General features: G+C 52.8%; 4 protein-coding genes across 4 annotated transcripts; 2 read left to right on the plus strand and 2 right to left on the minus strand.

Moving 5' to 3' along the window:
• Positions 1-60: 60 nt before the first annotated feature.
• On the minus strand, positions 61-7737 carry PHACADRAFT_208868 (uncharacterized protein). Its single transcript, XM_007395613.1, has 15 exons — positions 7373-7737; positions 4849-7326; positions 4056-4797; positions 3892-3995; positions 3740-3844; positions 3519-3689; positions 3179-3466; positions 2922-3121; positions 2795-2868; positions 2432-2744; positions 1704-2379; positions 1523-1652; positions 1315-1469; positions 714-1265; positions 61-659 (listed from the first exon to the last, which is right to left on the minus strand). Exons 1-15 carry the CDS (start codon positions 7577-7579, stop codon positions 504-506), a joined length of 6351 nt encoding a protein of 2116 aa, XP_007395675.1. The 5' UTR covers positions 7580-7737; the 3' UTR covers positions 61-503.
• A 57-nt stretch (positions 7738-7794) lies between these two features.
• Positions 7795-8601, minus strand: PHACADRAFT_255918 (uncharacterized protein). The gene has a single exon (XM_007395614.1). The coding sequence runs from the start codon at positions 8435-8437 to the stop codon at positions 7913-7915; it is 525 nt and encodes a 174-aa protein (XP_007395676.1). The 5' UTR covers positions 8438-8601; the 3' UTR covers positions 7795-7912.
• A 122-nt stretch (positions 8602-8723) lies between these two features.
• PHACADRAFT_255920 (uncharacterized protein) lies at positions 8724-13953 on the plus strand. The gene is made up of 10 exons (XM_007395615.1): positions 8724-9005; positions 9061-9487; positions 9537-9657; positions 9714-10430; positions 10477-10779; positions 10833-11165; positions 11218-11952; positions 12006-13200; positions 13257-13387; positions 13441-13953. Exons 1-10 carry the CDS (start codon positions 8729-8731, stop codon positions 13828-13830), a joined length of 4629 nt encoding a protein of 1542 aa, XP_007395677.1. The 5' UTR covers positions 8724-8728; the 3' UTR covers positions 13831-13953.
• Positions 13954-14277: 324 nt separating this feature from the next.
• On the plus strand, positions 14278-14479 carry PHACADRAFT_255923 (uncharacterized protein). The gene has a single exon (XM_007395616.1). It carries the CDS (start codon positions 14317-14319, stop codon positions 14470-14472), a length of 156 nt encoding a protein of 51 aa, XP_007395678.1. The 5' UTR covers positions 14278-14316; the 3' UTR covers positions 14473-14479.
• The last annotated feature ends 9 nt before the right edge of the window (positions 14480-14488 follow it).

Here is a 14488-nt window from a genome sequence, read left to right on the forward strand (position 1 = left end):
GCATTCTGGAAGCACCGGTGCGTCCCACATTCTATCAAGCATGCAAGCCAGCAGCCTGATGCGTCTCTGTGGTGTACAGCATGGCTGCAAGCAGAGAAAAGCTTCGTGCACACCGGAAAAAGAAGATCGAGAAGGCATCCATCAAGCTCGTCGAACCAATGGCTACACAACTCTCTGGCCAGGAGAAGATTCGCGAAAAAATCAAGGTGCAAGCAAAATCACGAAGTGCTCTTGTTCTTGGCGAGGGTCGCTCGATGGGTATGGATATCGACTGAGCCAACTTCTAATCACTTTTCCTTCATTCTCTTATCTTCACGCTGTCTTGCCCTTGGATACATGGAGATGAACGGCCAAGTATGCACATATCAAGTTCCAGGGATCCATTATGATGCTAATGTATACAATACATGTGTGTTCGATTGTAGTCTTTGCAAGTGATGTTACAAATGTCAGATGCACGAGATACACAAAAAGCTCAACTCAGGCTGTTGTCTGCGGTCCATTCATCGCTGCTTATACTTTGCTTCGTTCTCCGCGCGAACGTTAGGGTCCAGCGTATTGTGGAGACCCAGCAAAGTCTTGCTGACAGCCTCGCTTGCACCAATCATAGGTCTTAATACCGCGATTGGCACCGCGCGAACGACAGCCCTAACAGCACCCTGTGGCAAATATATCAGCACCTACTGCCTCTTGAAAATACGTGCAAAATGGACCTCATTCCCCGACCGTTCGTACACTTCCATAGGTACAGCGAGAATAGTCTGCGCCGCCGAATTGAAGTTCCGTCTGAGGCTTTGGTATGCGGAGACCACGCCCTCTTTCACATTCGCAGGCTGATCGGCATACCTGCTAATCGGCTCTTCAGCCTCTGCTGCTTCGTCAAACTCCTCGCTTAAGTCCCTGTAGCCGGCAGGTAAGGAGATGGCCTCGACCATCACAGGGTCATGGAATTGACCCCCAATGACGCTTTCCGCTTGCTCCAGGATGACTTGTGTACCCGTCGCAAGCCGCGCACCGAGCTTAATCGCCTCTATAGCTGTCGACTTGACGAAAGCTGTGGAGCCTTTCTGCAGGCCCCTGAGGACTCTGCCGTCCTTCTTGTACTGCGAGATGGGTAGCAGCACTAGGTCGGCGACACCGGATCCTACGTTCACGACCGAGCGGATAGGGGAAACTCCAGATATGACATCCACCAGCTGCGTCGCTTTCACGTCAGGTGTCCACAAGTCGTTGAGAAGGTCTCCAACTTTCGCCCAGCTAGTGATCTGCCAAGAAAATGAGCAAGCACGAAACCATAGCACAGTACGGACGTACCCCAGTCAAGGTGATATGCCGCAGGGTCATCTCAGCTCCGTCGAAGTGGAAGAAGTTCATGAGCTCAATAGTGCGACCATCGCGTAGAGCGCGGTAGTCGACGCGACGAGGCTTGTAATCGAGCTTGATGTCCACTGGGAAGACCTCGGCTTGCTCTAGAGGATCCGATCAATCAGTAAGTCATGGAACTACACTACAAGCCACGTACGGAAGAAGATATCGTCAGCTGGATCTGTCGGTTGGGCCGGCAAACTGTCCGGGTCCTTAAAACTGAAAAACTTCTTCATGAAGTCCAGGGCATCCTGGTCAACGTGTAGCCGTAACGGTAGGATCTTTGCCTATTGCACCGTTAGTGTGCGCTCTGCAAATGTGAGGCAGTATTAACGTACTCGAAGCCTAGCTTCTTCCGTCATGTTGCCTTGCACAGGATACACTTTGCGCAGTTCCACCCGGACCATATTCGAGCCCGTCTCGCGGACGTTGCCTCTCGAATCAGTTCTAAGAGAGGTTAAGAACTTGCTCCAAGTAGAAGTCTTGATGTGGTCGAGGATTTCTACATCTCGCGTGGTAACAAGAATTCTGGACGCTAGTGAGGGGTCTGTCCTGTAGTTGTCGACCTCGACATCCAGTCCCTGCAAACGGAACTCGATACTTGGTCCCTTCGAGCGAGTCAAGATTCTGCGAGATCGCTTAGGAGGTCCTTCAGCATTTCCGGGAGATCGTTGCGAAGGTTTGAATGACTGCCACGAGCTCTGGCTGGCAGTCTCCAAATCCTCGTTTAGTTCTTGATCGATGGCCTCCATCAGGGCTCCGCGATCCAACTCGTCGACGTTGTGCTCGAGGCCGACGTACACAGAGTTGAACAGCAAAGTGTTCGTTTCTTCGACACTGGGGTCTGGCATCTGTCCGCTGGCCAGGAGCTGCCTGATACGCGTAAGCTTGCGCTTCATCTCCCGGGTTTCCTCCTCGATGATTCTTCGAGTTCGCACCCAGTCATAGCCGTCATAGAGGAAGACTGTTGCGCCTACATCCCGGACTCGCACCTTCAAAGCTGTCTCGCCATACCTAATGCCGGCCAATCAATGGGTGATAAGTCAAGTATAAGGACCGAACGCACTGAAACGATTCGTCAGCACTATCTGGCGGAAAGGCGTCGAAATAGTGCTCCACAGGGCGGAGACCTTGGGAATCAAGCAATCGAATGGTCTCTCCCCCGTACGCTCCAACGACTCCCCTCTGATCTCCCACACTACTCGGGTCTTGAGGATAAAATTCATCGGACTCGTCGTCATCGAGCACCTTCAGCCCAGCAGCTGCGCTGAATGAATCGTCGAGATACTCCAGGTTGCTGGGTAGGTCATCGTCTACCATATCAGGAGCAGGGCCGACTTCTGGGATGCGCCGGCGGAAGGCATGCTCGTCGATTGAGGCTATGCAAGCATTGGCGCGTGAACCATGGTATGCGAGCAGATACACATACCCATAAGGCTCTTGCCGGACGATATGGGGCTTGCAATCTCGGTTGGCTCTCGTTTCGGCTTAGGGGCCTCGACGCTGCGGGTTTATTGTCAGGAAAAGCTGAAACTAAACCTAGTGGTTTCATATACCTAAGATCAAGTGATGTCGCGAAGATGGACTTGAAATCGGAGACGAACGCGCCCAACGCTGTTCCAGTATCGGCGCACAAATGCAAGCGGAGGTCACCGCAATCGATAACCACCTTGACGTCCGGTGGAGTGACGTCCGTGCGCTTTACAAAGACGAGATCGAAGGCCGAGAGTTCAGCAATCAATGCATACCCCGACGACTGTTAGACTATTCGTCAGGAAAATAGGCTGTAAGATAGATAATTTAGCACGCAAACCTTCCAAACACCACCAGCTGCGCGACTGAGTCTACTCATAACTGTCAACCGGCCAGAAATGTCGTCGGTAAGACTACTGAGATCGTCAGTCAAGAAGAGCGACAGAGTCTGTACACCAAGCCGGATAGAGGTCTGGGGTAAATTGCCGACCATGGTTGTACTGCAGTCAGTTTCTCCGAGGTGCAGGACCATTGCACCAGGGAAATTTGGGCACAGGGCATGTACTGATGTGTCGATAAATTTGATGGATACATGGGTTCTTTCACTGGGAACGACCGATTCGAAGACCTAGCAATCTCAGTGAGAAGAATCCCACATCTACCAGTGCGAGAACGCTAACCCCTGGAGGCGCTTTGAAGAACTCTGCCAGGTCAGAGATCCACTGTAACTCAGGATGTAGATTGTAGGTGATTCCGCAGAGCGTGAGTTTGATGCGCGACTCCTTGGCGGTCGTGTTGGATACTACGAACGACCTGAACCGTAACTTGAGGAGTGCCTGAGTGCTGTTGGTCTAAGCGCACAAGATGAGCCTCTGCTGAGATAAAAATTGTGGGAACCTACCGCATCCCGAGAGGAAGTGAGACCCAAGAATGCCAATAAAGAGCCATCGGAAGACGTCTCTACGACGTTCAGATCCATAACTCCCACCGTTACCACAGTTTCCTCCTGGGTAAATTGAGATCTTTCGTCACAGGTGTCAAGATAGGACGCACTTTCCCCTCCGGCTTAACCTCTAGCAAAACGTCAACGTCAGAGGCCATGATATTGAAAGGCCGATTAGACGACCCGTTTCGAGGCAGGTCGATAGTTACAGCAGCTGAAGCGCGAACAGCATGAGCGTGAGCACACCTAAGTGGTAGAGGCACGTCACTCCTACCTTCGCTGATGGTTGCCTTGATTATTGTTTCCTTCGTGGCGTCGCCCCGTTGAGCGCTGACTGTGCTGACGCTATCCGATGCACTGCGCCGCGACCCGGAGAAGAAGCGACTGCCGATGAGGCTCTGATCTCTGCTGTTGCTGGTCGAAGGCGGCTGTGATCCAAAAGCAGACTCAGCCAATCGTGACACATCGTCCGCCCATAGCTGTAGACCATCAACAACATCCTTCGACAGCTTGACAGAGACCGACGGTATGTGTGCTGTGAGGATCAGCGAGACTAGCTCTCTTTGCTCTATCGAAGATACCCCCTGCGATATTGTGACACAAGGGCTCGGGCTCGGCCCAGAGTAAAACTGTGTCGGTGGTGATCCTAGAAGAGGGGCATCGATGTTGATTCGTGCGGGTAATGGTCCCACAGATAACAGAGCTCTGGCCTTGCGTTCTCCTACCAAGGCGTACGCAAACACCAGTCGCTGCCAACGTGCAGAGGCCAGTGTTCCTGTGCTATGGTCCTCAATATTCTGGCTAGTTTCGAAGGTTCCTTCGACATCCGCAAAGCGAGGTCCTCGTTCAGCCGTATTCGACTGTTCGCCGTTCGATAGACTGAGGTTGTGTATGTCTAGAACCGCTGCTCCAGACCTGGGTCGCTGAGAAGCTCGTGGTGCAGCTCGAACCTCCAAGCGGACTGACGGTATCTTGCATGTCACCGATACGCGAACCGTCTTCCTGTTACTAACCCTCTGCGGATTTTTGAGACTTTACCCTAACAGACATAATGATAGAAGCCCTACCTTCTGCCGCGCACGCGTTGGAGTCATATCCCTTAAGCCCTCCTCGACCCTTGACGGAGGTTGGCTATAGTCAAAACCAAGGTCGAGATCCTCCAAAACCAACCGCTCTAAGCGTCTTCGCTCTTCCTCTCGTTCCCGTTCAAGTTGTCGACTTGAATACCGCTGCCTAGCTCGCGGTGTACCGGGTGGAGTGTCCATCCCTGCCTCGCCCTCATCTTCCTCGTCTGAGGCTTCTTCATCGCGCGAAGAACCGAGGACCTCACCAGTAGGGGAGGATAACTCATCAATGAAAGCCAGGACCTCGTTCCCCTCGGAAGTAGCTCCTTCTCCCAGTATTTGTGGTATATCGAGGAAGACATGCAGTGGTGCTACTTCCACGTCGACGTCAATCCCACTTTCCGGATTCTTTCCCTTTCGGCGACTATGCCTACTTGAGTGGACGGTATCAACTGTAAGCTTCACCACAACTGCGGACGAAGCTTGAGCTCGTGGTCCAAATCTGCCAGTTGGAGCAGATTCTTGAGTGTCAAGAGGCGACGACGAGAGCCTGGCTGGAGGTGTCTGTCGACTTCCGAGACGACTCCTTGGACTTTCTGATACCGGGGATGCAGGGGTGTGCTGTTTCTTCGTACGCCATGCAGATATCTTCGCAGAACTCGTCCAATGAGCTGGATCTGTCCAATCAGTGACGTCGAAGGTGGGCAGATATGACTCGACAATTGGCTGTCTGAGATCTGGATGGATATGCGGCTCCTCGTATTGATAGGAGAGATTGGGGTCCGTAATCAGCAAGGGGATGGCTGCAAGTTCTAAGCCGTCTGCGTGATGCGGGGAGAAGAGGAAGGAAAAGACTGAGAGTTCGCTGAGGGAAAGTCGAGCGGTTATGGTATTTCTGCCATGCGTGGCGATAGTTTGTCGAAAACCTGCCGGAGGAGGCGTCGGATGCATGGATAATGCGGCCGAAAATTCTTCAAGATGCATTCGCACGTAACCGTGGGGTAAAGAGGGAGGGACAAGTGGGTGATTAAAGTATTCAGACAAGTTCGCATTAGGCTTTCCAGGAAGGAGGGAGATGACTATGCCGCGAAGACGCAGCGTAGCATCCACACGCTGTGAGATGGAGCTACCGGGACCGTCTGTCTTCGCAGTTTGTGAGGCTACGGGAGGCGGGTGCGAGGACCATAGTGCAGTGAGATGAATCAGGCTGCGTATATGCCGCGCCCTGAGTGCGACAGCCATGACTCCTACAGTTATATCCAGCTTCACTGCTCCCACGTCTCTTGCCTCGCCTCGCCTCGCGTCTGATGTATCAGGGGACCTAAATCGAGGAGATACGCTGGGACCGCCGGGCTTTCTGCGTGCGGGAGAAGGCGTCCACAGACGGAGCGTAATTGTTTCACTTCCAAATGAGATAAGCATTTCATCCTCAACTTCATCGGCCGTGATAGTAAGCCCTGGGCGTAGAGCATTTGTTGGGCTTGTAGGATTTGCGGGGCCCGTGCACGCTATGGCTTCGGTAGGAGGTTTCAGACGCCTAGACTCTTCGTCAGCCATTGTTCGGCTTCGGCCTGCAGAAGTCGTTGAGATTGCAGACTCGTACATGCTGCTAGCCACAGAGACCGAAGGGGAGACAGGTCGTGGAGGTAATGTCACCAAAGATTGGGACATGAGCATGTTAACATCGTCGTCGAGCTCTGAAGAGTCAGAGTACGGGGAAGGTGGTCGCAAAACATCGGGAATGGCAGATTGATGTATCTCCTGCAAAGTATGGGATGTGGCAGAAGCCACTGGGGATGTGCAGGATGTAACAAGCTGTGGGCTAGGTGGAAGCAAACATCGACTGGTTACAGTCACACCAGAGATACTGACTGTACGAACAACGCCATCGGGAGTAGTAAACTGGTCTCCTGCAGCCTGGGAGTAGGCTGAAGAGTCCTCAAGCGTCGCATCTTTCACCTCCGTCCGATAGCGAATTAAAGGTACACTGAATGTGAAGCTCGCTCGTTCGGGGTGTACGAGGGTGATCTTGAGATCTGTTGAGTCGAACTCGAAGCGAGCTAACAGCCTTTCGACAAGACTGGCGAAGATAGACACCCCAGCGGGAGGCTCGCCTTCGATATGCGAGCCCTCTTCCGACAGAAAAGGGTCCAGTCCTCCGGGAACGTGGTCTACCGATTGCGAAGAGCCTCCTAGCTCAGAATGGACCGAGTCTCGCAGTGTGGCCTCCTCCAGAGCATCCAGCTCATCGTGCATAAAGCTTTCGGCAACAGAAGCTACCGATTCCGCAAGGTCTGAGGAAGAAGACCGCAGTTGGCTTTGGGAGGGTGTAGTCGAGACGATGAACGTCAGGTGCAAAGATTCCAAGGAGAGACCAATGGCAGAAGTCAGCGGATTAGGCCACGGAATTCGAGCAGTAACTTTCCCCACAGATCCATCGTGGAGCTGAATAGGTAGCCCTGCGAGCAGTGTATTGATAGCCTTGCGTGGGGTCAGGTCAGATCTACAGAGGAATGCAGCGACGTACAGTGTTGTCCAGTTCAACATCCCTGATCTGCACAAAACCGGAGCCTATTTGAGAGTCTACCTGTTGGGTGTCAAGCTGCCCGGGCTTGAGAAGGTGTCCCAGAGCCTGTCTGAGAGCGAAGGAGATGAACCGTTTCTGAATGCTAGAAGGCAAGGAGAAGTCGATGGACGGGAGTGTAGGAAGCCATGAAGGAGTCCACCAAGACATTACACGAATACTTAGGTATCGTCGGGAAGCCTCGAAGGAGCATAGAGCAAGCAATGTTAGAACGACCACACCGCGCCAAGTGCATGCAAGTATAACGGAGCCAAGGAAGGTGGCGGTCAGGCGCCTTCACAAGACGTCAACGCAGGTAACAAATCTCGCAAGCCCAACTTATTACCAGTAACTTATTGGGGCGCTCAGCTGGCCTTCGCTTCCTTTCCTGTGTAGTGCGCTCTCTGCGCTCAGGCTCTTGCACTACTGCGTCCTAAATTGTTCGCTGTACGTTACACAGTCTCATGTAGCTTTCGGAACTTTGAGCGATTCAAACCCCAGCTCTCAGCGACCTGCTCTCGCCACCTCCAAACATTCTTGCTCAAGCCCCTTCACCCAAACAACCTCTACGCCTGCATTTTTGAGCCTCTGCGCCCCTTCACACTTCACGAAGTCGTCAGGTTCGCGTACACCAATGAGACATCTGCGGAGGCGAGCTGCCACGATTGCGTCTGCACAGGGTGCAAGGCTAGATGTCCGAATAGAGCAGGGTTCCATGGTACTGTAAATGTCCGCTTTGGAGAGAAGGTCGTCGATGGTTACGTCTGGAGAGATGGAGGGTATAATTTCTCGCAACTCAGCTGCCGTTAGCTGCCGAGCCTTGGCAAGAGCATTGGCTTCAGCATGGGTGTTCCCAGCAAGCTCTCGAGAGTATCCTGTCGCAAGCACAACAGGTTTGAAGTGCTCTGTGTATCGAATAGTAATCACTGCTCCGACACAGAATGCTGTTGGAGTCGGGACACATTTACGTGCTTCGTCTAACGCGAGACGAAGAAACGACGAGTGCATCTCATTGCCTCCCGCCGCCATCTGCCAGTACTTGATGTGTGACTATGAAAACTGTGATAAATAGGCACCCTTTGGTCAAGCACTTCTACCTGGCATTGAATATACTCACTCTCGCTTTATCCGACCTGTGAAGGGAATGAAAAGATACTCGGTGTACGCGTGCAACAACCCGCCTCTCGAGTCTGGCGCGAGGTGGCATTGTACCCCGTGACGCCTTGTGACTATACGTGACGTGACGTCCAATTTCCGCTTCGAACTTAACACGCAACTTGGCGTAGAACCGTTCACTAATCCCCTTATGCTTTGACCGTCATGTCTTCTCCACCGCCTGAACCTGTCGAGAACACTAAACCAGCAGATGAGGACGACCCCATGCAAGGGTCCGGAGAAGAAGGCGTAGGCGAAGGGGACGTCGTGGACGCAAGGATCTCGGACGACAGTTCGGAGGAACCAGAGGAAGATGAAGAAGAGGAGAGGCGGATCAGGGAAGGTTTTATAGTTGATGAGGATGAGGAGGAGGAAGAAGCCGAGGACGACGAAGAGGAGCGTCGTAGAAGAAGGAAAAGGCGTAAGAGGCGTCATCGGCGAGGTATGTTACCCGTGCCATTCCTTCTCCTAGCATTGAGCATTTTCTCCTCATTTAGAGCGCGAGGAAGAGGCTTTGGAGGAAGACGATCTAGAACTCCTGGAGGAGAATACTGGCACGTCTTTCAAACATCGACTAACTCGCTTACGGCGCGCCCACGATTCTGAGTCGCCGCCGACCGCTTCTTCTTCGAAACGGAAGAATGTAGTTCAGTCTGACGAGGGCGATTTGGATAACGATGACCTTGAGATGCCACGAATTCAAGATATTCACAATATCTGGGATGACGAGAGGGCCGTGGGTCGTGATGATGAGGACGATGTCGATATGGACGATATGGACAACTTTATCGACGATGACGATGACGAGCAAGGCGGTGCCATGGACGAGGAGGAACGGGAGGAGCGGAGGCGTGAGAGGCGACGGCAAGAGAGGGAGCGAAGGAAGGCACTTGGCTCTAAGTCAGTACCAGGGATCGATGCTAGGTGAGTTTCTGTCTTCCTGCACAAGACACGTACTTCAATGCGACGACAGTGCTTGGGATGAAATCTATGAAGTGTTCGGCGATGGCCATGACTACGACTGGGCCCTTGTAGACGACGACGAGGGTGCCATGGACGAGGAGCTTTCGAAGCCAGAAACCAAGTATCAGGATGTCAGCTCAATTCCTATACCGTGTTAGTTCGCAAAATTGACTCGAAATATCTTCAGGTCTTCGAACCTTCCGAAATCAAGGCCCGCATGCTTACAGAAGACGACGATGTCATCCGCGCTCAGGATATTCCGGAGCGTATGCAGTTGGCGACGTCCTCACTGTCCCAGTCGGCTACGCTCTCTCTCCAGGAATCCTTAACGGAGAATGATTTGGACGACGCCGCTTCTTGGGTTATCACTCGGCTCTCATCTAGGAAGGAGCGTGACTTCTTCCGTCCTGATGGTCAATTTCACCGCTACCTTCCCGAGCTCGTCCAGGCCATTTCATACGCCCTTCAATACCTTTTCGTTCAGGAGTTCGAAGTTCCTTACATCTGGACGCACAAACGGGACTATATCTCGTACTTTAACCCTCAGGATCTGAAGACGCGGGTTGAACTACTGTCCCTCGAGGATCTATGGCGAGTGTATGCGGTTGGACAGAAGTATCGGTCCTTAGTAGAGCGTCGCAAAGCGCTTGACGCGCTCTACGGCCGTCTTGGCGTTTCTGACGAGTATTTCGAGAACGAAATCCGCAAGAAGGTCGAGACAGTCGAGATGGTTGCCGACTCTACCGAGTGGTTGAGCATGAAGTATAGGGACAACAAGAAGCAGCAATTCGAGTTTCAGTTCCATGACGACGAAGAGCAACCCGAGGCTCAAAAGCGCAAGATGCCCAGTCGCACGTCCGCTTACGATATCGCAAAAAAGAGTGTGGTGGCAAAGTTAGCCCAGGTGTGTCGTCCGTGCTCTTGCTCACACCATGGCTAACCTGTTGTAGGGTTTCGGCATTCAATCACACGAAGTTGTTCTTAATTTTGTCGAGAATAAGAATACGCATCCTGTTGAAGAGCAAGACCTGGAACCTGCCGCGTACGCGGACCAGTTCGTTGACCCAGACCCCGCGAAGGCACTAGTCCCCGAAGAGTTGCTCCGTCGTGCTCGAATGATCTTGGCTACAGAACTTGGAAAAGATCCTTTACTGCGTCAGGAGATGCGCGACCGGTTCAGGAGAGAGGCATTGGTCTCTGTGCGGCCCACTGAGCGTGGGATTAGCAAGATAGACGATCAACATCCTTACTACGTGCGTAATAAGCCTCGCATCCAACATGTAAATTCTTAACGTTGCATCACCAGAACTTTAAGTACCTGAAGAACAAGCGCGCCATCGATATGCTTCAATCTGCGCAGCTCTTGCACATTCTCGAGGCTGAAGCACAGCACCTTGTCACTGTCGCCATCACTCTTCCTGCGGAAGTCAAAGGCGACTTCGAACGGCGGTTGGCGGATGCTTTCTCTGTAGACGCTTACACTGATGCCGGTCGCGCCTGGAACGCGGAACGATTGCGCGTCGTCCAGGAAACTCTTGATCAACATCTCCTCCCTGCCGCTGTGAAGTGGACCCGCGAGTGGATTCGCGAAGAAGAGGAAGAGTCTTTGTGCAGACAGTGCGCGTACAGCCTGCGTGGGGTAAGCATTGCCCTTCTCAGGACACCTTATACTTGGCTCATCAACGTTTAAGCGCATCGACGTCGCTCCTTGGAGAAACAAAGACAGTAATATCCGACCAGGGGAGATTCCATCCGTCATGGCGTTATCATGGGGTAAAGGTGACCCTCAGAAAGACTCTATCACTATGGTGCTCTTGGACGAAGGCGGTCGTCTCCGTGAACACACTCGTCTCGACAACCTGGTGGACACTGAGAACAGACTCGAGCTCAGAGAGATCGTGAAACGCCGACGCCCGGACATTATTGCTATCGGGGGATTTACCATAGCCACAACGAAGCTCGCCCATCGAGTCAAGGAGCTCATAAACCCCCCTGAGCAAGGGTCGGAGTACTATGGTGGTCCTGACCCTAATCTTGAGCCCCTCGGTATCGACGTGATCTACGTTTTCGACGAGGTAGCCAGGATATACCAGCACAGCAAGCGTGCGGACGAGGAGTTCAGCTCCCTGACCCCCCTAGCTAAATACTGCATTGGCCTCGCCCGCTATGTCCAGAGCCCTCTGAACGAGTACGCTGCCCTTGGTTCTGACATCACCATAATCACCTTCGACGAGGAGTACCAGCAGCTAGTTCCCAAGGAGAAGTTGTTGACAGCGCTGGAGCGAGTCCTGGTAGATGTCACAAACAAGATTGGGGTCGACATCAATCGCGCTATCACTGACTCGTACTACCAACATTTACTTCCGTTCGTGTGTGGCCTCGGTCCACGAAAGGCCCAGGCGCTGGTGAAGAGGATAGCAGCGATAGTGAGTCTTTAAATGGACGTTCACTCGTGCCTAGCATGCTCAACACACGTCAGGGCGGCACCTTGGTCAATCGCGACCAATTCATCCGCAACGGTCTTCTCACCACTAAGATCTTCCTGAATGCTGCCGGTTTCCTTCGCATTGCACAAGACCACGATTTGCCGAAACCTCCTAAGAATCGGCATAACGAGGACATCGATGTTGCGGACCCGCTGGATAACACTAGGATTCACCCGGAGGATTATGAGTTAGCTCGGAAGATGGCTACCGATGCCCTCGAGCTCGACGAGGAAGATGTTCATGACGAACACCCCTCCCATGTCGTGACCCTCATCATGAACGACCCTGACAGCAGTAAAAAGCTTGGCGAGCTCAATCTCGATGACTTCGCAGTCAACATGTACGAGACGAACCAAGACAAGAAGCGATGGACCTTGGTTCTTATCCGCCAGGAGCTTATCGAGCCCTTCAAAGAGTCTCGCAAGGACTGGAAGGAAGCTGAAGAGTGGGATATCGTTGCTATGTTAGCCGGCGAGACGAGGGACACTTTGCGGAAAAATCTCATGCTATCGGTGCAAGTCACTCGTGTTAGGGAGTCCACGATTGGCGTTCGACTGGATTCGGGTCTCGAAGGTACCATCACACGGTTGTCGGACGACCACACAGTCAGGCCGCGCGATATCGCGAAGACAGGCCAGACACTCCAGGCTTACGTCTTGGGGCACGACTTCAACATTGTTCGAGACATATTCACCGTCGAGTTGTCCACTCGGGCTACTGACATGGTCGTTGGCGACACCCAATACAAGCGCACCAAGCCGGATGACTGTTGGGACTATGTACAGCACGACCGTGACAACGAGCTGCTGCAAAGGAAAAAGCGGGCAGAAATTGACAAGACGCGGAGGGTCATTAAGCATCCGAACTTCCACAACTTGAACGCTTCGCAAGCCGAACAGTTCTTGGACAAGCAACAACGAGGCGATGTTGTCATCCGGCCGTCGTCGAAGGGTCCGAACCACCTGGCTGTCACTTGGAAGGTTGATGACAAGCTCTTCCAGCATATTGATGTTCTGGAAGTCGATGCGGACCTTAACAGCCAGTCTGTCGGCAAGCAGCTTATCATCGACAAGTACACATATGCCGATCTGGATGAGCTGATCGTCAATCACGTCGGGGCGATGGCCCGGAAAGTCGAGGAGCTCATGGCTCATGAGAAGTTCAAGCACGGTTCTGAAGACGAACTTCGTAAGTGTTGCGTAATCTTCGATGTTGAGATGTTACCGACATTGACTCCTGCACAGATCTATTCTTGAAGAACTTCGTCGCCGCCAACCCGTCCAAGAGTGCGTATGGCTTCACCTTGAACAGGAAGCGTCCCGGGCATTTCAATCTTTGCTTCCTCGCGAACAAAAACTCTACTGTGCAAACCTGGGTACGTCCCTTACTGCGGTGCACAAACTAGGTTGTGACTAGCTATCTCCGTAGCCCGTTCGTGTTACTCCGCAAGGTTATTATCTCTTCGATACCCCCGCAGCTGGCGTATCGGAGCTGTGCGATGCCTTCAAGGTCAGACATCTGCACGAATCTCAGAATCTTGGGGGCGGTGGTCTCGGTGGGAAGACACCTTATGGTGCCCGCACGCCTGCCCGCACGCCTGCAGCTGGTCACGCAACCCCTGGCCGGATGTCTGTTCGCCAGGTGCCGACACATACACCGAACCCGTACGGGGGCGCACCAGCGTCCAATATGCCGCCACCACTGCCGCCTCCTTCGATTGGAGGGACGACGCCGTATGCTGGGTATCAGACTCCTGGATACCCCGGCCGTCCAACGCAGCCTCCGCTCGCACAGCGAAATGGTAACTGGGGGAGGTAGCGTTGTCCATGCTGGTATCTTTGTTGCATTTTTGTGTATCATTTTGTTGTTAATCGGATATGCCCCATATCCTATCTTCATGTAGACTATGCATATTTCAGATAACTGGCAGCTCTCACTCGCGAGATTAATTAGAATTATTTAATTCGTAACTCATAAGCGCGCACACCCCGCGCCGTGACGTCAAGCGCCAAGCTGGTGGCACCGCAGCGCGTCCACGTCCAAGATGACTCGCAGACGTGTTCTCCCAAACACCCGTCACATCCCCCAGCATGCCAAGCGACATTGAACTTGAGGACCTTGATAAAAAGCGAGTACTCGAATCAACGCCTGAAGTCCCGAAACACGGTCGCATAAATCTCGATGCAAACCAGGAGCAGACCATAGCGTACTGGGCTTATGGGGCGACTGTGCTGTACGTCCTCGGGTCAGATAGCTTGATATGCATCTCACCATACCCATAGATTGCTCACTTGTTCAATAACTATGATGTTCTTCCCAAGTTTTCTGCTCTATCTCGCAGAGCCTTCAAACGAACGGAGGATCGCACTCACACCGTTGGAGGGCTTTCTGTGTACAAATAGCGGAATCCTGCTAGCTGCATTCGCAGCTGCGCTCCTATTCAACGTAGGTTCTTCTTAGCTCACAGAATCAAGCT

Source organism: Phanerochaete carnosa (genome assembly GCF_000300595.1).
Source record: "Phanerochaete carnosa HHB-10118-sp unplaced genomic scaffold PHACAscaffold_5, whole genome shotgun sequence".
Taxonomy (NCBI): domain Eukaryota; kingdom Fungi; phylum Basidiomycota; class Agaricomycetes; order Polyporales; family Phanerochaetaceae; genus Phanerochaete; species Phanerochaete carnosa.